Genomic DNA, 26457 nt, shown 5'->3' on the forward strand with positions numbered 1-26457 from the left:
TAATTACTAAGTCTAGTTTTATTATTTAGAGTAAACTATTAAAATAGTACTTTAAAGATCATATTGCTAACAAAATAATTTAAAAATTGTGAATTAACAAATAATTCTTTAAAACACTTAAAAATGTGACAAAAAATCAAATATTAAATATATTCTCAAAGACTTTAAAATTCAGATAAGTCATTATTTAAATACAAAAATATTAAATATATTAAATATTTTCATGAACCATGAAATTTTTTAAAAGAAATAAAAAAACCTAAAAATTAAATTTTGCTATAATATTTTGTATGTAACATATAAATAATTATCTAAATATTTTACAGAAACTTAAATCAAATAAATAAATTATTATTTAAATACAAAATTCATTTGTCATTTAACAAATGATATTTATGATTATTTTTGTTATAGTTTTAAAGAAAAAATTTCACTATTCTCTCTGGAGAGATGTTAAAATAACACTCTCCTCTCTTTTATTTGTAAAATATATACTCCATTCTCTTATAACTTTAAAAAAACCTCATCTTTAATCTATTTTAAATTTTTTATGTTAACTAATGTTAACTTTATCCATTTTTTAAGAAAAAATAAATTATTTTTTATAAATTTTTTTTGTGATTAAATTTTGTTTACTAAAATATCCTTTAACAAATTATTTGTCTACTGATTAAATTGTATTTTTACTAAAATATTCTTTTAAAATTTTTTTAATAATTAAATTATTTTTTTCTAAGACACTATTCAATAATTTTTTAATTATTAAATTGTGATTTTATCAAAATTTTTATTAACAATTATTTTTACACTTTACTATTAATTTTTTGATATCAATGTATATTCTTTTAACATTAAATTAAAAAAAATCTTATCACTGTTTATATGTATAACAATTAATATTAATAAATAAATTTTTTCATAAAATTATTAAAAATTATTAACAACTTTATCAAAACTTCAAAATAAATCACGATGGATAAATTCTAAATTTTAAAAATTAATATCTCATTCCTTTACATATTTACAAAATAAGTTTCTTAATAATTAAAATATTATTAAAAGGTATCTTAAGAAAAAATAATTTAATTATTAAAAAAATAAAAAATTTTTTGAAAAAAATACAATTTAATCAATAAAAAATAATTTGTTAAAGAATATCTTGATAAATAAAATTTAATGAAAAAATAAAACTTCTGTTAAAGGATATTTTTATAAAAATCAATTTATTTTTTCTTTAAAAATAGATAAAATTAATATTAATTAATATAAAAAATTTAAAATAAATTAAAAAAATATATTTTATAAATAAAAAAATTATTATTTTAACATCTCTTAAAAAATTACCAAAAAAAAGACATCTCTCAAGAAATCTCAGTTTTAAATGATTGAAGAACTTATTTTTCCGTATCATTTAAAATTATATTTACTAGTAGAATAAACTTTTGAATTCTATTTGGATAGTTTATTGAATTATTTATATATATAATCCAAATTTTTTATAATATTCATTTTTTTAATCAAATTAAACAGTTAAACACCTATACGCTAGGCCATACGAGCCCAATCCCCGAGAAATCCGTCAATTTGGCGCCAAACGTGGTTTCAGTCTGTCACACTCAGACACGCATACCTTCTCCCTCACTCTAACCCTCCTCCTTCTTACTTTGTTCAGATAATCCCCAATTCCCAAATCAACCTTAGGGTTTTAAATATCTCTGTTTCGAGTCATCATCATCAAAAGTTCAAAACTCATCTCTCTCTCTTACTGCGACAAACCCAACCCTAACGTCCTAAACCCTTCTTGGAACCCAGCCACCATCCCATCGCCGAACTCTTCTCCTCGGCACCTTCCTTCCTCCCTCGTCGCTGGTAAGCACTGCTGCCTCAATTTATTTTTGGTTATTTTGTTAATTTAATTTATTCTGATTTCTGAGTTGCTGGTTGCTGATTTTTCTTATTCTGAATTGTTGATGCTGCTATGGTGCAATGCTTCACTACATTGTTTATGCTGGAATTTTTCTGATTCTGAGTTGTTGATTCTGGTTGCTGATTGGTCTGATTCTGAGTTGTTGATGGTGCTATGGTGCAATGTTTTCCTGCATTATGCTGGCATTTTTTTTATTCTGAGTTGTTTATGCTATGATTCTAATTCTAAGTTGTTTATGCTGATTTTTCTGATTTTGATTTATTGATTCTGGTTGCTGATTTTTTTGTTGTTGATGGTGCTATGGTGCAAAGAGAAAGATCCAAGTTTTTATCTCCTGCAATGGCTGACCCACCTCCACCCAAGCGCCATAAAATTGTCAGGTTTGTATACTACTTTCGCGGTTCTTAGCATTACTTAATCCAACGATTTTCATGTCGCCCCTTTTAGATTGCTTCCTCGGAAACTCCTCTTTGTAGGAGTTAGGGCTGTGGAGTGTGGTGTTTGTTGTAAGCTTTGTCATTAATCCGTTGGTATGTTAAGTAAACAATGTGGGATTGTTAAAGTTGGGAACTTTGAAAGTGTTAACCGTTTGGGGTGCCTTTTTTTTTTATTTTTTTTTTAAAATTTGTTTAGGGAAACATTTTAGAAATTTTCAAATGAGAGGAGTGAAAACGAACAACATAGAAGTATTACGTTGCATGACCTTGAATCAAAGCTTATTTGGTTTTACAAACATTTTTATTTTATTCCTCAATTTAGAAATAAGAAACTCCAGCTTCAAATCTTCCGTCCAAAGCTGATCATGTGCTATAAAATTTCACATTAAGCTAAAATCGTTTGATATATTTCTTATATACATTTAAAATCAATGTAGTACAACTTGTTATGAATGTTGTGATCAGGGAGCTGATGGTTCAAATTTTGTTTCAGAGGAGATGATGATTATATGCCCGGAAACATTCTTGAGATTGAGCTTTCTAAGTTTATGACCTTTGATCACGTGAAATGCAAACCTGGGCCTCGATTGAATCTTGTAGTTGGACCCAATGGTTCTGGAAAAAGTTCTCTCGTGTGTGCTATTGCACTTGGCCTTTGTGGAGAGCCTCCGGTTGGTTTGTCCTTTTCTGCATTCGAATAGGTTTCTCAAAACTTTATCTTTGAACCATTTTATATGAAATCTTTATTTCTTGCAGTTGCTTGGGCGAGCAACTAGTGTCGGGGCATATGTGAAGCGGGGAGAGGAGTCTGGATCCATTAAGATTACATTGAGAGGGAATAACAAAGATGAGTGTATTGCCATTACTCGCAAAATAAATACTAACAACAAGTCTGAGTGGTTGTTAAATGGTAGGAACCTCAACACTTTCGATACTCTTATTTTTAACTAGATGGTACTCTTTTTTTTTTTTTTTTGACATTAATCATTATGATTTGACTCATTTAAGACCAGTTGATTGAGGTTGTTTTTGACCGATATCTTAAATGTTTTAAAATTTGGTTGAACATGATATCTAAAGACAAAATATGTGTCGTGTTTGTTTTGTCATTCAAATAGTGATAATCACAATATAGAGCCCTAAACCACCTCAAAAGGAAGATTTTCTTGTTTGGCAAATTACTCATTCAATAGAGCACATTGTCTTTGTTTAATACATTTAGTGGACTATACCTAACGGGATAAGGCTTTGTTGTTGGCAAATTACCCATTAGCCTTTTTTTGTTCTAGTGTTTTTGCTCTCAAACCTGGTTTGACTTGAAGCCACATTTTAATGCAACTGCATTGTATAAAAACCAAGTCTTGACATTTTTGTCCTTTTTGTTTCACTGACCCTTTTTCTTTAAAATTTTTATAATTCTTGACGAAGTGATTTTTTGACCTTTATCATCCAAACATGATATCAAATTTACTTTTGATCAAAATCAATTCTACGGAATTACGTTTGTTTAATTTCAAATTTGAATTTGACAGTATGTTTATGCTCGTTATTAGATACTGAGTACAGTGACTACAGTCCATTATTTTCATTTGTACGTTGGTCTGAAGGTGCAGAATTTCATCTTAAAGTAGCATTATCTTCATCAGCACTTTCATTTTCTTATAAATTGTTATGCATTTCAGATTAAAGTCCAGTTTGGGTAAACAGTTTAATTAAGCTCCTTTTGACAAAATAGCTTAAACAATAAATGGCTATATTAAAAGTAGCTTATAAATAAGTATTTTGTGTTTGGATTTTTAGTTCTAAAAGTGCTTATTTTATAGAAATGTGATAAAAAATAGTAGTATTATGAGAGAAGTCATTTTTTTTAACTTCTCTATAAGCTCCTAAATAGCTTCCTAGAAAGCTGCAATTTGGTTTTGAAAATTGTACCAGACATTAATACTACTACTTTTCATAACTCAAAAGCTCAAAAAAGTTACTTTTAAAGCTTCCCAAATGGGCTCTAATTATTCTCCCACAATCCTCTTTGCAAGAATTTAAATTTTGGATTGCCACTGCAGTTGGTGCATCTCAATTTTTATGGGATGCTTAAACAATATGATAACTCAATATGATAACTAACTCTCTGATCTTTCATTGTGTTCATTTCAGGGAATATAGTTCCCAAAAGTAATGTAGCTGAAACTGTTAAAAGGTTTAACATCCAAGTCAGTAACTTGACTCAAGTAAGCACATGATCTGTAACTAAGTCATTTCATTGCATAGATTTCCTTTTCTTACTTTTTGCTTATATTATGTGACATTTTATTGGTTTATCTACTTGGCTTCACTCTAGATTTTCAGTGTTTTGGAGGATGATCCCATGGATTTAATTGGGATCTATTTCTAGAGATGTGGCATATTGAAATGTTTTGGTTCTTAAATAATCTTGTATGGGTAGAAGCATAAGTATTATAGAAGCTCTATGACCTGTGTTTTTGTCCCATCCTTCTTTTATTTTCCCCTCTTTTTTAGGGATGAGGATGCCATCTACTTCTGTAAATTCACCTATTCCATCTAGCCAAAATATTTATCAATTTAAGGGCTAGTGGTAAGGAATATAATAATATGATACTCAATAGCGCTGTTAAATTCTGTTTTTTGTGGGACCTTGTGTCCATATATAGCTGCTTGTATACTCTCTCTCTCTCTCTCTCTCTCTCTCTCTCTCTCATATATATATATATATATATAGAAAAATGATGTAAGAAAAATTTGGTGAGTGCTAGTTGTGTCTCTTTGGATCGTTGTTTACACTGTTAGACTTTTAGTTTTGAACACAGGAAGGAAGCCATTTATTTGTGACGATGTTGCTGTGTATGCCATTTTTAGTATTTGGTGGAGTTAGCTCTTGCGTTTTTTATGACAAACGTTTGGATAAGCAAGTTTATCCTTATGTTGTTTCTTTCTTCCTATGAACAAATCAATATTCCTCCAACTTCATAGTTGTTCTTCAGCAGTAATTTAATTTTGAGTAAGATCACTTGCAATGATCTGTGATGTACCACTAACCCAACCACAGACTCTTCCTTTCCATACAAGCTCAACTATTGAGGGTAAACAATGAGTGTTTGAGATGTTGAAAAATGTGTAGGTGTCTTAAGGCTGATGCTCTCATTTTAAACCTATATTTCTGTTTCTGCCAATATATTTGTTGAATTATTTTCTGTTCTCTTGGTACCTTGTCTTAATAGTGTAATTTTATTCCTTTTGGTATATTAATTTTCGGATATGGGATTTATAGCTTTGTTAATCTGGTTTCGAAGTTTAAATGTATATTTTCTCTCTGTGTAAATTTTTTTCTCCTTTTAATTTTTTATCTTACCTGACAATTTGTTTTGGACTCATGCAATTTGTAGTTTTTACCGCAAGACAGGGTCTGTGAGTTTGCAAAGTTAACTCCAGTGCAGCTCCTGGAAGAAACTGAAAAGGCTGTAGGTGATCCACAACTTCCCGAGCAACATCGTGCACTAGTTCATAAAAGTTATGCATTGAAGAATATTGAAGTGGTAAGTTAATCCTTTGCTTAGGATGGTGCTAATCATCTAAAAGTTTTTTGTGATCTTCAAAATGACTTAGCAAATTCTATTCCAGTCTAAGGAGGGGCATTTAGGTACCTTGAATCTGTTGAAGAAACAAAATGCTGAACTAGAGAAGGATGTTGAGCGTGTCCGTCTAAGAGATGAGATTCTTGCCAAGGTTTGTGCTATGTTTGGTTGATTACCTTCTTTATTAACAATCTGGTTTGCTAAGGGGTTATTGAGCCACTGGTTTTGATGCTTTCTTCTGTTTCTAATACCCTTAATTTTTTTTCCCTTTCCTAATCTAACTTTATTTTAGACCATGTATGATTCTGTTCCCTTGCCAATTATCCTCATATTCTCCTGAAATACAATTTTTAAATAATTTCTTAATATGTTGTACTTTTTTCTTTTCATGAAGGCTGAAACCATGAAAAAGAAATTGCATTGGCTTGAATATGACATGAAGAAGGCTCAATATTGGGAAGCTAAGCAACATGAGAATAATGCGGCAAAGGCAATGGAGGAGTCTGCAAAGTTACTAAATGATCTTAAGGATCCTATTAAGTACGAAAATCTTTATTATTTTTTAATTGCTGGATGAGAAGGTTGCATATTTTGGGATGGGTTGAGGTCAGTGGGCCTCCACTGTATTTCATGAAAGCTCATTGGCTCATCCTTTATGAAGTCTAACTGTCGGCTTGGTGTTGTGTTTCCTAACTGGATTCTTGATAACCTTGATTGAATTTGGTTAAATTTGAAATGAAATACATTAAAAGTGTATTTGAGGGCCTGGAAGAAGGCAAATGAAGTTGTTCCATAAAAATCAGCCATCTGGGAATACAAAATTTGCTGTGAGTTTGACACTGAATTCACCCCACACATAACACATACATCACAGGAGATAGCCTTATGTGGTCTTTGAACCTACAACAGGTCATTGGCATTAATTTTGTTAAGCACAGTTGTCCATATAAAATATTTGATTTTAGAGGGAGCCTTGGAATTTCCCCCCCAACCCCAATTTCTTATAGCACCTGACTACATCATATAATTTTTCTTGTCCTTTGTTGATGTTTTGATGCTTTGTAGGTTGTTTCAGGGTAGAAAATTTTGGGAGTTAAGGAAGATCATTGATAGTAAGGACAGGTTCCTTTTATAAAATAAACAATGGGATATTTGGTTCAATTGGATTCTGTTTACGCTCCAGTATGAGTATACATAAGGGCCTTCCTGTTCATTCTTTTAAAACAGACATTCAAGCGTCAAGAATGACACTCTACCTTTCTATTAAGATTGTTTGATAACATCTATTGTTGAGAAAAATGAGAAAACCAAAGATTCTGCACCTGAAACAAAGGTTTCTATATTTACCACTATCAAAAGGTTACATTAAATATTTTAGCATTTTCCTTGATGTATTTTGAAAGATTCGTTGTTGAGAAATCTCCCAAGTCACTTGTTCATAGGCTTTCACACTTTCATCTCCATCTTAAAGAATAATATTCTCTTAGTTCGGGAAGGGCTGCATGTAGAATGTCTGACCAAATAGCCTTACCATTTGTTGTTAAGATCTGATAATGGATTATGATCCATCATTCATTGCAGCAAACAGAAGGAGGAACAGACTGCACTAGATGCCAAATGGAAAAAGGTTGACAGCCGTATAAAAGAGAACTACAAGAAGCGGTCAGAACTTCTAGATAAAGAGAGCCAACTGGTAATTTTTCACTTTTGTAATCTTACTTTCTTTTCTTCCATCTACTTTGTTGACAGTCTGCACCCAATTATTTTTAACAAAGGCCACTGGAAGAAGTTAGTATTTTCCATGTTGTACTTGTGGGTTTATCCTGTGCCATGTAGCATAAAATTTTGTGTGAATTACAAGGTTTTTTTTTTCTTTAAATTGATTTATAGGATGTGGAGATGCAAAGGAATTACAAGGATATGGAAGATTTGAGAAGACAGGAGGAAACTTGGCAAAAAAAACTTGAAAAAATTAGGGAGGAACTTGCTGCTTCTGAACTTGAACTTGAGAATCTAGGTCCTTCCGAACCTCGTCAACAAGAAGAGCTGGTAAAATATATCATTTGATATTAATAACAATCTATTCTCATCATTTTCTTCCGTTTCATTAAGATCTTCAAATTACAGTTCTTCTTCCTCATCAATCATTTTTTTCTTTTCTTTTCTTACTCTTGGTCTTGTAAGCTTTGGAACCTGTTGCACTTGTTCATCACCACCACTTGAAGGTTTTTTTCTTTTCCTAGATTGTTGCCTAGTATTTGCTCTAGGCTCTCCTAATCCAGATGCCCTATGCACCTTCTCCAATCCTGACCACCATCACCATCACCTTCAAAGACCAAATCATTTTTTGGTCCATCATTGTCATCTTTCTCCTTGTCTACAACATTCCCTCACTACATTCATTAATATCATTGAGTGAAATAGGGTCAATTTCATCCCTAAAATTATATCTTCTATTTAGAGCTTGGTTATATTTAATATAAACCAAGTCATGCATTGTTTTGTTGTCAAGTTTATTCCTCCTCTTAGTATGAAGCTAAGACATCAAGTATAATCAATGTGTAAATAATATATATCCTGCCTAATTGCCTATGAATTAAAATTCTGAGGGTGTTTATTGTAGCTCAAACACACTCCAATTACATTTTCAACCAGTTGCACTACATGTCTAGCTTAAGGTCTTGATGGCTAGCTATTGTAGGTTTGGATTTCATTGTCCATAGGACCTCCACCATTGAGCTACAATTCCACGAGTGCAATGTAAGAAAAGTAGCTAAAAGAGAACAAAAGAAAAACTAAGATTATAAACTAAGAAAATAATGAAGTGGTTTAGTTGTTCTCACTAGGGGCAAAGGTCTTCCTTGATTCTATGGCATAGTTAGATCCAGAAAGATCTAAATCTTGCTTGTAAATTGGTAGTTACTTTACTATCTCTCCTTGCTCTATTGAATCACGCACCAATCTCTTTATGCAACTATATCTACCTTTTGCGATCTCAAGGCAATACTCAATGTTGAGGTTATCGTAGTAGAGTTCCAGGTTCAACAAGTGACCGGATGCATGCAATAGTTTATGGAGCTGCCTGTCCCACTTCTAATCAATAATCTTGAACACTTCACTGTATTTGCTCTCATTGCTGTTGAAGGACTTCTTGATTGCTTCTTTTGCTTTGTCCGTCGCTTCATATACATATAGAGCACATGTTTCCAAAAGGAAATCATTAGAACAATCTTTGTTGCTTCCATCCCTTTAGCCTCCTTAGATAACTTATTTTGTGTTCGTGCGTTGGATGTAAACATTCTTCTAAGGTTCCCCCTCTCTTGGTGAAGTCTTTCCAATGAAAGAAAAGAGGTTGCAAGTCTAGTATTCACATGTCTGATCAATCCCCTCTTGTTTGTGAAGTGTCTCAGCAAACTCAAGGTGCTTGAGTGGGAATAGTTGAAACCAACAAGAAAGATCACCCTCTTCACAATTTTCTTCATCAAAGGCATCCTGACAATGCTTTCAAGTATCAAATCTAAGGAATGGGCAGCAAAAGGTGTCTAATAGAGATGCTTTCTTTTTCCCTTCAACATCTTACCAGCAAGCAAATAATTGGAACTATCGTCTGTTATCACTTGAACGTTTTCTTCCCTAGTATCCTCCACAAGGGAATCAAGCAATTCAAATATCTTCTCACCCACCTTCACAAATTTAGCAGCATCAATAGACTTCATAAACTTTGCCTATAGGAGAGTTTACCAAGTTAATGATCCACCTTTGCTTATGCTCAGTCCATGCATCCGACATAATTGAGCAAATATGCTTCCTCCAAATATCCTTATGATCCTTGAACAAGTTTTTGGCATACTCCACAATGGATGGCACAGTAAGATGGACCAGGAAAATTTGGACCAAAACTGCCAATAGAGTAAGATGAGAGGTTATAAGAATAGAATTATAGAAGGGAGCAGAAGAATGAGTAAGAACAGAGTTGGATGAGAAACAGAGGAGCTGGAGGATATGAAGGTGATACACTTCATGTATGAATTGAATACCCAAATACTGAAAAGTAGAGAAGAAGGTAGCATTAGAGAGGCTACCACTCTCCTAAGGTCCTGCCAAGCCTAAATCTTTTATTTTCCTATTTGTTCCCTTCATTCCTCTTATGTACACTCTCAATCCTCTCTCTTATAATAGAATTCATCGCTCACAAATGCCCTCTCCACTATCTTTTCCAGCTATCTTATTTGTTACATTAGTTGATCCTACTTTATTTTCATTTTCAACTCTCTTTTCTTTCATTCTTCTACTGTAAATAAAAGGCAAATGAGCTATTTTAACACTCTTCTCTAACTAACTTAGCAACTTCTTCCCCCCACCCCACGCAAAATTCTTGTTTTTTTCACTCGAGTACTTAACACAGCTTTATATTGTCTCAAATATCAAGGTGAATTCTAGTAAAGTTTTACATCAAGGAGACATTTAATTGTGTTGCTGTTTTGTATACTCATTATTCGTATCTTTTTTTGCATTGCCTAATAGCTATTTTCCTATGGAACAATTTGTTTAGCATATTTGATGAATATTGGGTGTGCTCTGTATCTCAAGAACAATTTCTATCGACTAGGTTTGTTGGATTTGGTAGTAGAAAGGAGTCAAAATTTCTGTGGCCATGTGCAATTTTCGCCACTATTTGGTTGGAGCGTAATACACACCCCTTTAGTTACAGATTTTTTGACAAGCATGTTTTTTGGGATAGAATTAGATGCGTAGCATCTAGTTGGTGAAAAGCTCATGATCTTTATAGGGACTTTCTTGCTCGAACATGTTGAGAGATTGGAAAGTTATGCTTTATAGATAAATTCTGTTTTTTGCTTTTGTTTTTGCATAAGGGATCCATTATCCCTCAATTTGTATTATCCTTCTACTTTTCTAAATGAAATTCTTCTTTTATCCCAAAAAAAAAAAAAAATTGCTCCAATAGCTAGCCATAACCTAGTTCCTAGAATACAAAACTAGCTTTTAAGTAGTGTGTGGCTAGTTTAACTCCAAAAGCTTATACCAGCTAGGTGTAAGTTTGATATTAAATGTGAGCAGCCATACAGTTATCATTGTCCGCAGTGTAAGCTAGTTTATCTCCAACAGCCTATACCAGCTACCTGTTTGTTTCGGTATGAAATGACAGGAGCTATACAGCTATCATGCAACTGCTGTTTTGCCAGCTTATGATATAATCATGTTTTGTAGTAATTATATGCTCTGTGACCATTCAAACTACTGCATTTTCACTAGTTTAAGCCTACGTAAATACATTGTGCAGCTTTTACATGCTCTCTAAATATTCAAATTCAAACTTTATGTATACTGTGACTTTGTAATCCAACAGATCTTAAAGCTTTCAATGTTTTCAGTTTGAAACTGTTTTTCGTGTGTGCAATACTATTTCACTGGACTTTATCGCTAATGATCTCTTAAAAGCTCATGATCTCTTTAGAGTACTTTATGTCTCAAACATGTTGGGAGATTGGAAAGCTATGCTTCGCCAATCTTTTGTCTATATCTTTTGTTGAGACTTGAGAGGATATCTTGTCCTCCCTTTTCTCGAATTATTCTTTTCCCTGTCTTAGTTGTATTCTTCTTTTATAAAAAGAAATGAAAGAAACTATTTCACTTATAATTGTGTTTATATTTCTGTACTGATATGCAATCATATCACATGAATCAATTTCTTTGGACATTATTTTGTAAGTCTCTGTATGTCTGTACTTGGACTCTTATATCATGGTGGATTTTTTTTTTGTTCCAGCAAAGACTAAGAGCTAAAGCCTCTGATATTGATTATGAAGCTAAGCAAGTGATGAATCCTCGCATATCACAACTAGAGAGGGAAATAAGTTGTAAAGTGACATCCTTGAATGAATGTAAAAAAAGGTAAAAGTCATTAGGTATATGAAATGCTCTACATACACATTTGTTATTAGTGAAAATCTTATGTATCCCTTCTCTCTCAATCTTGCAGGTTGAGCGAAATGAACAATAAAATTACAAAATGTTTGCATGTATTGCAAAAAGCAGGGGCAGACAAAATTTTTGAAGCCTTTAAATGGGTCCAAGAACATCGTAAAATCTTCAATAAGGGGGTTTATGGCCCAGTATTATTAGAGGTACCTATGGTCAACATTTATGCTGTTCAGCTCTTGTAGCTTTTTGACTTTTTATTTAGTCTGTTAATTATGGGTGAAACTACAGGTGAATGTCTCAGATCAAGATCATGCTGCTTATCTAGAGGGTCAAGCTGCGCAATATATTTGGAAGGTAACCATAGATGTTATATGCAAACCTATTGCATTCTCTTTTTATAAAGAATGCGCGTTATATTTAATTATTTATATTAATAGAAATTTAGTTATTTGGTCAAGGAGGCTTATTTATTTTCTGATGACTTGTTAAATTGAGTTTCTTAAGTGTAAGCTATTATGAAATTGCTAGATGGAGTTTAATTTATGTTTTCCCTGTTTGTGGGGAAAATGTTAATAGTGTGTTTTGGGATGCCTTGTTTATTTCAGAGATGCTTCTCGCAGAATGATTTGTTCCTTTTTGTTTTGTCTTGTATTTTCTCTTTTTATGGTTTATTTGGGAGCATAATAGCTTCTTATTTTCTGTTGTAGTAAAATCATGACTTTTAACATGTCCCTCATTGCTAAGAACCACACACACTTGTACATCATCCAATTGGTTACTGAATGCCTTCCCTATGTGATTACCTCTGTATGCATGCCAATGCCAATACTTTTCATTTTGTCCTACTTCAACTATGCATTTTAAAATTTTAATTAGTTATGTTTAAAACAATTATGGTCAGTTGACAGAGAAGAACTATTTACTTCTAACTAGTAACTATACCCATGCATGTATAGAGAAGCTTGAGTGGATCTTGGCAAAATTAAGCAATACACCTTCAATGGATTGATTGCATACTTGCTAACCTTAGGGCCTTATAAATTTGCATTGTAACACTCAAGATAAGTAACCAAGGCATCTACAAGCACGAAGTACTCAACCAGATGAAGAATGTAAATCCTAGATTAATGAAATCAGTGCCTTAGTTGCAACCTATATCATCAACATCTGAACATTATTCCCGTAAGGGTAGCATCAGCAAAGACCATTATGGTAAAGCTCCTTTTAATTCAGATACAAACACACTTAATCATGTTACCAAATTTATGTTTAGGAATAGACGGACCCATTATGTGAATTGAGAGTGATATAAACCTTTAGATTCAAGCCAAGTGGATGAAATGATGGGTGCTTTTGGTGTTATTTATCATGAAAAGGTAGCAATCATGCTTGAGGGGAAGTTTGAAAGTACAGCTATTGACCAGTGATGTGCAGCTGAAAGTGGGTTATTGAAATTTCAATAATGCTATATAAACAATTGGAGCAAGAACTATACAAGAAACTACAAAAAAGCAGAGGGGCATATGTAATGTGTATTTATACATACACCTTTTGTCCTATTGTGTAGTTGTCTTGTATAATTGTCAAAATGAGTTGTTTACATAGCATTATTGCTAAAATTTTCTTTAGCTTCTCTGTTATTTGTGCAGATCTTTCTGTGTAATTTCACATTTTTTGCCCCTTATATCTACCAAGTTCTAAAGATAAGATTTCTGCTAAATTTTGATTGCTATAAGTGCTTCATTTTTGCTCACCTTTCTTTTGGGGCATGGTAGATGAATCATGGAGGCGCTTATAATGCCTGTTTCTCTGTGTTCAAATCCAGTCTTTCATAACACAAGATCCTCGTGATCGGGACCTCTTGGTGCAGCACCTAAAGTTCTTTGATGTTCCAGTTTTAAATTATACCGGTGAAGTTGACCAACAAAGAGAGACTTTCAGAATTACTGAAGATGTAAGTTTGGTGGTTAATTTTTGTTGCACTCCCCATTCTAGCTACCTGAAGTTTTACGATTATTTTAACTAGATGCATGCCCTTGGCATTCACTCCCGGCTGGACCAAGTTTTTGATGCTCCTAGTGCTGTCAAGGAGGTTTTGATTCGCCAGTTTAATTTGGATCATTCTGTATGCCTCCTGTGCTTCCTTCATAAATTAGTACTTCAAATTTATAGACTTCTTAAAATGCTTTAAGCTAATGTTGTATAATTTGCACTTTGTCTACAATTATTCTATTTCAGTATATTGGATCCAAAGATACTGATAAGAGGGCTGACGAGGTTCCAAAATTGGGAATTATAAATTTGTGGACACCGGAAAATCACTACCGGTGGTCTAAGTCTAGATATGGGGGTCATATCTCAGCCATGGTTGAACAAGTGGGAGATCCAAAGTTTATAGTGAATAGTATGCCACTTTGAAACTTGTTAAACAACAGGTGAATGATGTTGGTTAATTTTAATACTGGTCTTTTATTGTCCTCTCCTTTCCCTTCCGTTGTACTACTAGGTTCAAATGCGGGAGAAATTGAGAAGCTGGAATCCCGGGAAAAGGATCTTGAAGGAAGTATTGCTACCTTGGAAGAAGATGCTAAAAGATCTCGAGATAAGCTAAAGGCCTTAATTAATGAATATGCTGATCTTCGTAGAAAGATGGTAGGCCATGGACAATTTATAATTCAATTGCAATGTATTGGTTTCTCTCTAAGCTGGAACTGTTTGTTCTTTGGACACAGTTTGACTGATTGAAATTTTTATGTATTTTTGAAAATAATTATTTTTTCATTATAAAATTTTTAGGAGGAGATTAATAAATTATTTCAACTAGAGAAACAAAAACGTGAAGGTATTCACAACCGTATTGGTAAGTAGAAGTTGTCTGCTAATTTCTTTTTATCAGGTTGCTTGCTTTGTTGGAAGACTTTTTCTTGTTGTCTCTCTTTTATATAGCCTAAAAAGTGAATCTATACATAATTACAACATGTACACAATTAACTACTGTATTGTAATGGATCCTAAGAGATTGTAACTGCCCCTATTCTAATTCTACAAGGCTCCATGTAGTTTATGTACGCTGTGAGAGAGAGGAAGAGGAAGAGAGCGCTGATAGAGGACAGAGACAAGCAGATCCAACATTAGTAGAGCGATTGGTTGAGGAAGAGAGATTGGTGGCTAATGCAGAGGGATGCAGGAGGTGGAGGGTGGTGAGTAGAGGGAGGATGGGAGGGGTTGAAGGAGGCAGAGGCAGAGCTAGGAGGGTGAGTCGGAGTAAGGAAGATGAGGCATAAATGGGAGGAGGTATTGGAAGGGTGAGGCAGAGGAGGAAGAGAAAGGGGGGAAGAATAGGGCTTAGAGTAAAGGGATAAACTTGGTATTTTGAAAACTAGTTAGGGACAATAGTCGAAAAACTATCTCACGGTCTGTCTCATCATCCTAGCTTTGAGATGGTACCCAAATTTTGTGAATTAGTGTCTACCTGTGTGTTGGTAAACCAAATGGTGGACCATGTCCATGTGTTGGGTGAACACACCCACTATCGAAAGATAACCTTATATTCATACATATTTTTCTTTCCCTCAAGCTTTAGCATATAGATCATATGCACCAAGCTTTTTACATGGATAACTTATTCTAGGACCTTTTATTTCTTTGCTTAAGACATAAGCCAAATGATCCTTTGAATTGATGAAACTTGTGGTGATGTCTCCCTTTTGTCTAGCGAAATGATACAGTTAACCTCAATATTTTTGGTCTTCTCATGAAAAACTAGGCTAGAAGTGATGTGTAAAGTCACCTGGTTGCCAGATAAAAAGGTCGTTCATTTAATTGTCTCAAATTGCAGTTCCTTGGGTAAACTGTTTAAGCCATATAAGCTTACCTGAGTTGATCGATATAGCAAAGTATTATTCTTCTCCACTAGACTGTGCAACCACATCCTGCATGACTTTACAAAGAAATAAGTGTGCCACCATTGAGGACACAATAGCTAGAACTGGAATGTCTATCAATCAGACAACTTGTCCAGCATCACAAAATCCAACAATAGCTATGAGATTGTTATCCTCATTGAGAAGACCCTTTAGAATGTGGATCACAGTATCCTGATGATCTTTGCATAATGCATAGTGAGTTCAAAAAGATGTTAGGATGAGTGAGAGTGAGATAATTTAGTTTCCAAACCAGTCTTCTATATCTTCATGGTCAAATATTGGTTTCCCTTGATCTGCTAGAAGCTTAACATTGAGATTTGTAGTTAACTTTGTGAACGCTCCCCCGCAAGCTAAAGCTTACCAACCTTTTAGCTTGTTAAATTTAACCCTTAAAAGTCTAAAGTTACGTCCACTGAAGTCTACCAAGGCAACTCCAAAATGCTGGATAAATCTTAATAACTGGGTGGCTGGAATGACCATCGTCTTGCATGGTTTCTCGGAGTATAACATGATTAGGAAGAAGAGACAGGCATCTACCAGCGGAATTTGAAAACAGAAATTAAGGCTGTAAACTGCTACCAGTAATGATTATGTTTGAAAAGAAGCATTGAATGTAGCGGAAATTTCCTAAGCATGCAAAAAGAGTTCGCAAGAACAACAGTTGGGTGTGCTGAATAGCAAGGAAAACTTGGATATCAAAAGAAGCCATGAAAATGGTCTGAGTGAAAAACATTGTCATTGGTGTGATTTACAATGGGAGACGAAAACATAACCCAATATAGTTTCCACTTGTGCCAGAAGGAGACGACAGGAAAACCAAGGAGGCTTGAAACAAAAGGAGTCTTTTTCTCTTGGAAACAGGAACTCTTATCTTATCCCCTATCTTGTATTATTCTGCTTTTTCTTAATGAAATATTGGATGAACCAAAAAAGGACAGTTTTGGTAAGAGGCAGCAGGGAGGGAATAAAAATGGTGGAAGCTGCAGTCAGAGACATCATCAGTTGTGCTACTTGATGGGGCAGTGTGTGGAGAACTGCCAAAAAAAGAAATGGTGCATGAACGTGCTTGTGAAGCCAGATGACAACAAAACAGTTGTGGTTGGACTATGTTCAATGAGAGGTAACCGGCATTGTGGTTAGTGATTGAAGATGGTGACTGATGATGGTGTTGATTGAGAATTGCGGCTGGTGTCAAATAAAGCAGCGACCCTGGAACAGTATAGACATAGACAGGAAAAAAGATGGATGATGACTACCAGAGTGACAGAGGCACAGGAGGAGAGGTTCCACCAATCGGAAAGACACATGGTTTTCTGAAAAGAATTTTGATGGGATGGAAGTGGGTCCTCCTGGATCGACAGACTAGCGTGTTGGTATGGAAGAAGGAAAGAAAGAGTGCATGAATTCCATGCGTCTTAACTACACAACGGGGAGATTTATATAACTACTATGACTTAAATACATAAATATGAAAATGAATTAAATTAATGCTTGATCTTATATCCGAATTACATGATATCACACAGATTAGTAGTGAGTGACTATTATATTAGGTGTGTGTGATGGTTGGTGTAGTAAAAAATTAGATTCGAAAGGCACTGGGTTTTGGATATCTTTAACTTTTTGTATCTTTTTCTTTCCTCGTCATAGTCTTCTTCTAGACTCATGATATCACACTGATGTCAGCTTGTGTTCCATTATGTACAAGGGTTTCTACCTCTAATGACAAGGTTCCAATGAAAGCTTAAGGCTGTTTCACTATTTCATATTCTTAAATGAATGAATGAATGTCCTTTCTTGGGATTTAGGGAAAAAGAGAGCTGCACTGAAATCATTGGAGGAACCCATTGATAGAGATACTGAGATGGCAAAGCTTGTTGATCAGGCAAATAAACTTCACATTCTGAGATTCCGTAATGCAATGAAATTAAAGGTGATATTCATTTTTTTCCTTTTAATTTCATGTTATTTGCAGGTTAAAATTCTATTATTCTATGTTGTTGGGATTAATTTATGATGTTGGTTCCAACACATTCTAAGTTTTTCTATTTTAATGTCTTTCTCCCACTGAGGATAGACTTAAAATTTTGGATATCAAGTTATTTTGCTGTTGATGCTCCCCAATTTTTTGGCAGCAACTTCTCGTTGAGTGTGTTGCTTACAGAAGAAGCTTTATTGAACAACGGATGTCTTCGATTCAATTTGATGCTGAGGTAATCTGTTGATAAATTTAGTGCTGATGTTGCACTAGAAAACATTTAATGGGCTGTTGCCATGGATTAAGTAGATTTTCATGTTTTTTATTGAGAAGATAGAAATTTTACATAATCAATCACTCACAATCCATTTGGAATTTATTATTTTTTCACTTTCAATTCCTATGGTGTCTCGATTGACAAGAAAGTTAAAATAGTGAAACACCATTAAGTTAAAGCCTGTTGCCTGAAGTTTATTACTTCTGGTGTAAACATATTGCCATTGTCTCATATTTGCCTGTTGCCACTTCTGTGAACTGAGATTTCCATTTTTTTAAAGTAGCGGGTATTGGTTAATGTTGTTTTTCTTTTCTATTTTTTAAAAGCTAATTATTATTAAATTTTAATGATTAATTATTATATCTAAAGCAATAACTAAGCCTTTGATGCTAGTCCATTGAATCAAGAAGTCCGTATGACTATCAAGCTTTGACCAAGCTTTACATTGGTTGTTGGGGCTACCTTACAACAGCCATCGTTTATTCAAGCTTTCAATCAAACATAAAGATTTTGTAATAAACACGACATGTACAGAGTTATTAGGCTGTTATTGACTGTTACTATTCAATGATGGCTTAGTTTGGACTTGCAGACTATACATATGTAACATATGTAGGAGAAATTTTAGTAAAACATCATCCCCAACCGCATTAGAAATCTGACCTATAAACAAGGTAACAAATCATTGAAACTCAAATAAGAATGCTACATTCCAATCACTCTCTTCATGGGCTTTTGGTGTTGAATTAGGCCAACTTAATTCTAATATGGTATTAGGGTCTATCCTATGATTGTTACCAGGCCATTTGCAAATGTCATATCCTGCAAACTATACAGATGTCTAGCATTAGGAGTGTGAGATGTGCCCTAGATTTCATATTTTGTGTTTGGAAGAGCTCTTGTACTTTCTTTCTTTCAACCACTGTTAGCATTCTTCTTGATTGAAATTCCTTTACTGGGGACTAATTTGGCTAAATATGTGGTAATTGTTATGAATGCCACCATTTTGAGTATTTGGTTGGAGTGTAATCCTTGCTGTGGTGGATTTTCTTAGGTTTAGGCTTACGGTCTTTTTCTTGTTCTACAACAAAAGCAACATTACATTTATTATCTCTCCCCCTCCCCCCTTCTCTCTCTCTCTCTCTCTCTCTCTCTCTCTCTCTCTCTCTCACACACACACACACACACACACACACACACAGCAACATACTAACATTTTGAATTTATAGATTCGAAAATTGGAGGCAGATTTAAAGCAGCATGAGAGGTCTGCCATTGAAGCAACTATACAATTTCAGAACCGTGAGAAGCTACTATGGTTTTTCTTCTTATCTAGTAATCATATGCGCGCGTGCGCGCGGGCACACACATACACACACACACTCATACTCTCACTTGTGCTTGTGCAGCAAAGCTGATGGCATTTTGTATTTTATTCAGTTAAGAAAGAGACTGAGGCTTGTGAACGGCAGCTGACGGATTCTTTGAATCAAGCTGAATCAATTGCACCATTGACACCTGAGCTACAGAACGAATTTCGTGAGGTTTGTGTCACAGATGAGGAATGCAATGTGCACTTTTTCAAATATGACAATATAATTGATGTTTTGCATTTGAACCATTGCTACTTGTAGTTATTGAACTCTTATTTCGGTCTTAAATTGCCAAATCAAAGGAATATATATCAGAAAGCATGACAACTGAATCTCATTTATTCTGGTAATAATATCCTAAACAAGGAAGTGATCTCCTTATTAGAAGTCTGATCTACAAACAAGATAATAAATCATTGAAGCTTAAATAAGGAAGCAGCAAATAAATATTAATGTCCCATGCCACTCTTCTCTTGACTGAGCTTTTGGGTGTTAATTTCGGCTCACTCAAGTCTACTATGGCATCAAAGTCTATCTTGTGGTTGTTACTAGGTCTCCCACAAATGTCCGATCATGCAAACTTCATGCAACAAGTTTCCAATTTTAGGTGAGGGGTGTTTTTTAGAGTTCCAGATTTCCTAGAAATAAGGCTTAGATAGCCTTTGTAAGATCTTGAGCGTTCCTCATCTCATGAGCTAGCTTTTGGATTTGAATTAGATTCACTTAATTCTAATAACTAACATGGTTGAATGTGAGAGGAGGGAAAGACATAAAAATTCTGTGGGTTTAACCTACATAGCCTAAATAGGGAATCTGTACATTCTGGTTTAACGGCTGTATTGTAACTGATCGTATAATATCCTAATTTATTCTCAGATATTCTATCAAACATTGGATTTCTAAACTTTATGTAATGATACTAAATTTAAACTTGTCCCTTCAAGTTCTGAATAGATGTTAGTCACTCTCAGATTGCACCTTAAATTGGAGAAACAGAGTCTGAAAGTGTGTTTGATCCACCACTTGGAGGTGGCTTAGGGAGTTGATCAAATTTTTACAGTAATTGCAATTGATATATGTATTGAATGAGAGTACTTGACAATGTCTGAGGCAAGTCGGTGTGCCACTGGACAAATCTTGTACACTCCCTGGTGAACCCTAGAAATGGGGGACTGAGCTTTTTGTCTTTCATTAAGCTGCTGTTTGCATTTTGCGATGACCATATTGGCATGTTTTCTATCCGGTGGCAACACCATTAAACATGCCTGGTCATCTTGAATCTTAAAGCTTTGTCTTTGATGATCTGCAACAGGCTCTTAAATTCTTCTTTTGGTTCTTTGGGCTCAACCATGTGCTTTAATAACAATGTAGTGTCCTGGTAATGTTACTGTTCTATAAGCCTGTTGTTCAGTTTTTAGACATTAGCACTCATTTTGGATGCTCTTCTTATCTAGATAGTAGTATTGTTATGATATAGAATATAAAAGTCAGGAGGACATATTCTCTAGATACCACAACCATAAGCTTATTGTATCTGACAACGAAATGCATGCTAGTTGCAGTACACATTCACCATCATGATATTATTTTTTTATTTATTCTAACTGAAGTAGTTTCTATGTAATTTCTTGTTTACCTACCTATTGGGCACCCTGAGAGAATTTGGGTCTTTTTATGCAGATGCCCACTACAATTGAGGATTTAAGTAATGCTATTCAAGAAACAATCTCTGAGGCCCGGGCAATATTTACACTTAATAATAATGCATTGGAGGAGTATGAGTATCGGCGACAAAAGGTACTTGTTCTGTTCTTGCACTTAGCTTTGCAGTATGTTGATGTGCCAAGTGAAGTCACAGATTATTTTCAGATAGAAGAACTTGCAGAGAAAATTGCTGCAGAGGAGGAAGAATATGGAAGGTCTTCTACTGAAATAAAGGAAATTGAGGTAAGTTATATCTTTCTTTCGGCGCTTGATTGTTATGTTGGGACTTGGGAATGCACTATAATTGCAACTACTAAATTGACCTTCTTAAAAATATAATCCAATATTGATATTTGTGACTTAATGGGCATTTGTTTTATTGTCTCGACGTATTCCTGAATATAATTACAGGGCTAAGCTTTCTTCTAGTGTATTTACTAGTTTTATGAAAACGTTATGGGTACTAATCATTGGAATTATATTTCTGTGCCTTCATGGTATACCAGGCCTAAACTCATGCAATGCACGAGATTAAAATGTGCATTTTTTTCCATAAAAATGATACTTTAAAATGAATGAAAAGTCTATTTTATTAAGGTATTTGTAGATTGTGTTGATGTATAATTATTTCAATTAAAATTACATAATATACTAATTGGTTTAGTAGTTTAATGAGTTTTATTTAAAAATAATTGCATCTAAATGTAAATGTTTAAAGAAAGCTTTCATATGTAGCTGAAATTCTTATGAAATTTATAAAATTAAAATATACTAAATTTTTATCTAAAGAATTGAAACTTTGGAATGTAATAAGCATGAATGTGTTAATAATTATAACTTGTAAATAAAGTATTCACATTTTATAAGTTACAACTTTGAACATTTGTGAAAGATAATACAGTTTAGCAAAGGTTTATACATTCATGTTCTCTTCTAGCTAATGTGCGTAATTGAGTTGTACGATAGCTTTTATGTTTACATATAACTTCTTAATTTTCCTTCTCAAATAAAAGAATCATGATCATTCTTATCAAAGAACAACATTATACTTTCGTCTGTCAAAATTTTTGCAATCTTCTGTTGCATTTCAATCTAAACAACTTTTTAAAAGTTTATGCAATGCAATTGATTATAGATTGTATATTTTCATGTAGTATCTTACCTATTCTTCTCAAATTAAGTGAAAGAATAATTGTTATTCTTATCAAAGAATAAAATTATTCCTTCATTTCTCATTAATTTTTTCCAATCTCTTTTTGTATTCAACAAAAAAGCTTTTCCAAAAGAACTATTTGAATTGTCTTTATGGAATTGAGTAGAGCTTTGTATGATTTCTTTTAATTATTAGTTTCCTTCTCCAATAAAAGAGCAATTATAACTCTTATCAAAAGAAGAAAATATATTTTCACTTGCTGTTAAATTTTTGTTGCAATCTCTTTTGTTTATTAAAAAAGCTTTTCAAAAGAATTATTTGGATTATGTTTGTGCAATTGCCTTTGATAAAGAAATATTATGACAATAATCATATTATCATAACCAATTGTATAATTATCAGTTGAGAATGATCTTTTTAATTAGATTTAAGTGGTGTTAATTTCTATTTCTTAAATAAATTGGTTATAACATACATAAAGAATTAGTGTTTTTCTTCAACTAAAGTGCTATGAACAAACAACTTTATAAACAAGTCCACAACCAAGTCATATTATCCTTTAATGAATATCCCAATATACCTCAACTCTTATCTTAGAGCGTCAATTCACACATACATTTATGTGGGTGATTTTTGTTGTGCCAATGAACTATTAAGTTGACTTGGTTACTAAAAATACTTGGTTATATAGCATTAACCACCTTACCCCGGCACGTCTACCACCTTACTCCTCTTCCAACCACCATCACCTCCTCAGTCAACCTCCACTCTTGTCAGTCCATTGTCACATACAGTCCCCATCACCATAACCCATGCCACCTGAGTGACCTCATTAAATCTAAATTTCCATCCCCTTCATAAGGTTTGAACTTACCTCTTATTTGATTTTCCTGTATTATTTCTTCATCCACAGTGTTACCTTCTTAAGATTTACTCATATACCCCTCAACCCTAGCTACATCCTTTTCCTACTCTGGAACATTTTTATCCTCTTCCTCTTGAATGAATTCTGGGCTTAAATAATGATCATTGACAACAGAAACTTTATGCTTGTTAGCCCACAACTACTCCCATTGATTGATTGTATGAAGTGATTAAATGTGGAGTTGAATTAAGCTTTTTGGGAGAATTAGAGAATGTAATCTAATGTAACTTTGGATTGCAACCTTCTTACACCGAACTATGGCATGTCCCCTTTTCATGAATATATTAGTGAGTAGTTTTAATGGATGGACTCTGGATGTTGTTTGATTCTATACCCTTTTCCATGTTTACTGGAATGAAAACTTGCCACTTTTGTTCATGCTTTTGATTCTCTCGAAAATTTTGTCATGGGCAAAGCACCAATATGTTAGTTTTTTCTGCAGGATAAATGGCTTCCAGCACTTCGAAACCTTGTGGCACTGATCAATGAAACTTTTAGCCGTAATTTTCAAGAGATGGCTGTTGCTGGTGAAGTTTCACTAGGTATGTAAGTTGGTAATTAAAATTTAATATTGTTGGGTTTCATTGCCTTTTTATTCTAATGTCATGTTTGAACTTCTTAGATGAGCATGATAAGGAGTATGCCCAATATGGAATTTGTATTAAAGTCAAATTCAGGTGACTACAGTTTGAACATCTAAACCAATTTCTACCTTTACTCTTTATTCTCTTTTCTGTATCTGCTTTCACTTGAAAACCTGATTGTATGGTCTATATTTTTTTCACAGATGTAGCTGAAAACAATAACTAGGGTATTATTATCAATTTAATTTGACCATTTATTTTACACCATGGTAAAATTTGTAATTGGGGCACATACAGGATGTTAGAATTTAGGGGAATCATATAGTTTCCAGTATCCCCTGTATTTATGTTTATTTTTTATGATGAATTTTGTTTAGTATATGCATATGCATAGTTGCATACAAACCAGCTTATGCTATTTAGTTGAAGCAAATGAAATTCATGAAGTTGTTCACTCCTCTCTTTCATAGAGTAAGCTAAGCTAGCGTAAGTTAGTTGAGACGTGTGCTAGCTAGGTGAACTGCCACAGCTGGTGCCTGGTGTAGTAAGTTGTAACTAATGATTTCGGTTTCATAAACTACCCCCTAGACTAGCTTGCTGCAGATATTTAAGGTGCTGTATAAATACGTTTGTACACTTGGTTCATTTTGTTCAATATGTCAGATTCAGAACTGACTCCTCTCGACTCTCTCATTTCTCAAAATATAATATGTAGTTCATCTGTTGTAGGCATATGTACCACTCATGCAACTTAATTTGTTTATGTTGTCAAACTCCATTGCATCCTAGCTATTTTTCTGTTTTTCCCCCCTCTCAGCATGTCTTATCTCCATTATTGACAGACAAAATGGAAAACTTGAAGTTCTTAGTGCTCATCATCAATCTGGAGGGGTATTGTGAAGGGTTTTTTTTCTTTATTAAGTTTTCTTTTTTCATGGTGCTACTATATGAATTCTGAATTCTTCCTTAAACCGACTTTTTTTTATTAATAGGAGCGGTCAGTTTCAACTATCGTATATCTTCTTTCCCTTCAAGATCTTACAAATGTCCCATTTAGAGTTGTTGATGAAATCAACCAGGGTTAGTGACTGAAGTTAATTCTTTATGGATTGATCTTTTACAATGCTCTAGAGACCTTCATTGACAGTTTTACTTTATTTATTTTTATCAGGCATGGACCCAATAAACGAAAGAAAGATGTTTCAGCAACTGGTCAGAGCTGCAAGCAAGCCGAATACACCACAGTGAGTACTAACTGATCTATACTATACTTGATCTAAGTTCCTTTCACTCACTTAGCTTTTACGATATATAAATATGTCGGATCAGTTTGTCTTTTAAAGATTCCTTGAGATTAATAATATCTAGCTGTATCAGATATGATCATAGTAGTTTAGATGCTGATGCTGTACTTCAACAAGTGTGGTATTTTCCAAAATAATACTAACATTAGCAATATTGCAAGTCACCTGGAATTGACTAGTAGCAGAGGGTTTGACCAGTATGCACAAAATGATTGGTTCATACTTCATTACCTATAACATATAGGAAAAAGGACCAAATTTTGCAAGTATACCCTTAGTTCATAACTCTGATATTGGGAAATTATGGTTTATCTTTGCAGAATTTTAAATAATTTCTTTCATTAAATGTTATGTAGGTGTTTCTTGCTTACCCCCAAATTGCTACCAGACCTGCAATATAGTGAAGCATGCACTATATTGAACGTGTTTAATGGCCCTTGGATTCCCCAACCCTCAAAGCGTAACCTCTCAACCATTGGATTTATTATTATTATTATTATTATTATTATTATTATTATTATTATTATTATTTGGCTCACAGCTCGTTATCTTTTTATTTGATTTTATTTTAGTATGGGAGGAAGGTGAACGATGGAGTATTGTCACCGGTCTCTTGGGGGAAACCCATTGTTGAAGTAAAACTTAATGGTATATTCACCAAGCAGGTCTATGTGAGCTTTTTGGAATGTGCTTTGTTTTAACTTCCGTATATATTTTGCGCAGTAACTAAATACACTGCATTTGAATGGTCCTTTTTTTTGGTTGTTAAGCTGTAATGTAACCGCTATTGTGAAACACTTGATCCTTATGCCATTATGATAACGTATTTATTCCCATCATAGCAAACTAGGGTATGGCAGCGCGGGATGAGTAGTTAATGTACTTTATGCGTAGTTTGCTTACAAAAAGATTTATATTTTCTGAAAGAGTTAAATTTCGTCATTATTCCCATCATAGCAAATACGGCAGCGGAAAAGCTTAATGTGCACCTTGTTTTAATATAGAAAAATTAAGGTAAACAAAATTTTGCCAATAATCTCGTTTTCTCTCTGGTCTGCTCCCTCCTCTTCCTCAATATTTGCCTGCATTCTCTCCAACTCTTCCTTTATTTTTCTGGGAAAAAATTACTATTTTTATCCACGAAAATTGAAAATGTTGACATGTCTATCTATAAAAAAAGAAAATTATCATTTGTATTTATGAAACATGAATTTTTGCTAACAAAACTATTTAAATCTAAAAAAATTATTTGAAATTTTTAAATTATCCTTTAATATAACTCATCTCTAACTTTTCCTTTTAATCCACACTATCATTTTTCCAATTCTAAATTCTA

The 26457-nt window shown here is 33.7% G+C and overlaps 1 protein-coding gene across 2 annotated transcripts; it reads left to right on the plus strand.

Annotated features, from left to right (window-relative positions):
• The first annotated feature begins 1514 nt into the window (after positions 1 to 1514).
• Positions 1515 to 25960, plus strand: SMC5 (structural maintenance of chromosomes 5). Of its 2 annotated transcripts, XM_016314531.3 has the most exons (31): positions 1515 to 1869; positions 2239 to 2307; positions 2858 to 3035; positions 3121 to 3274; positions 4519 to 4592; positions 5766 to 5915; positions 6001 to 6105; positions 6349 to 6494; positions 7536 to 7647; positions 7845 to 8003; positions 11743 to 11867; positions 11956 to 12100; positions 12186 to 12251; positions 13723 to 13851; positions 13924 to 14022; positions 14136 to 14301; positions 14404 to 14549; positions 14694 to 14757; positions 17632 to 17756; positions 17959 to 18036; positions 19308 to 19380; positions 19519 to 19622; positions 21132 to 21248; positions 21321 to 21398; positions 23676 to 23775; positions 23856 to 23910; positions 24660 to 24708; positions 24810 to 24897; positions 24989 to 25061; positions 25478 to 25581; positions 25694 to 25960. In XM_016314531.3, the coding sequence occupies exons 2-31, from the start codon at positions 2267 to 2269 to the stop codon at positions 25753 to 25755; spliced, it is 3165 nt and encodes a 1054-aa protein (XP_016170017.1). In that variant the 5' UTR covers positions 1515 to 1869; positions 2239 to 2266; the 3' UTR covers positions 25756 to 25960. The 2 variants fall into 2 exon arrangements, with proteins under 2 accessions (XP_016170017.1, XP_088353315.1); XM_088497189.1 differs by lacking the exon at positions 1515 to 1869 and having other exon boundaries at positions 2228 to 2307.
• The last annotated feature ends 497 nt before the right edge of the window (positions 25961 to 26457 follow it).

This window comes from Arachis ipaensis, chromosome B8, assembly GCF_059453495.1.
Source record: "Arachis ipaensis isolate K30076 ecotype BB chromosome B8, ASM5945349v1, whole genome shotgun sequence".
NCBI classification, from domain to species: domain Eukaryota; kingdom Viridiplantae; phylum Streptophyta; class Magnoliopsida; order Fabales; family Fabaceae; genus Arachis; species Arachis ipaensis.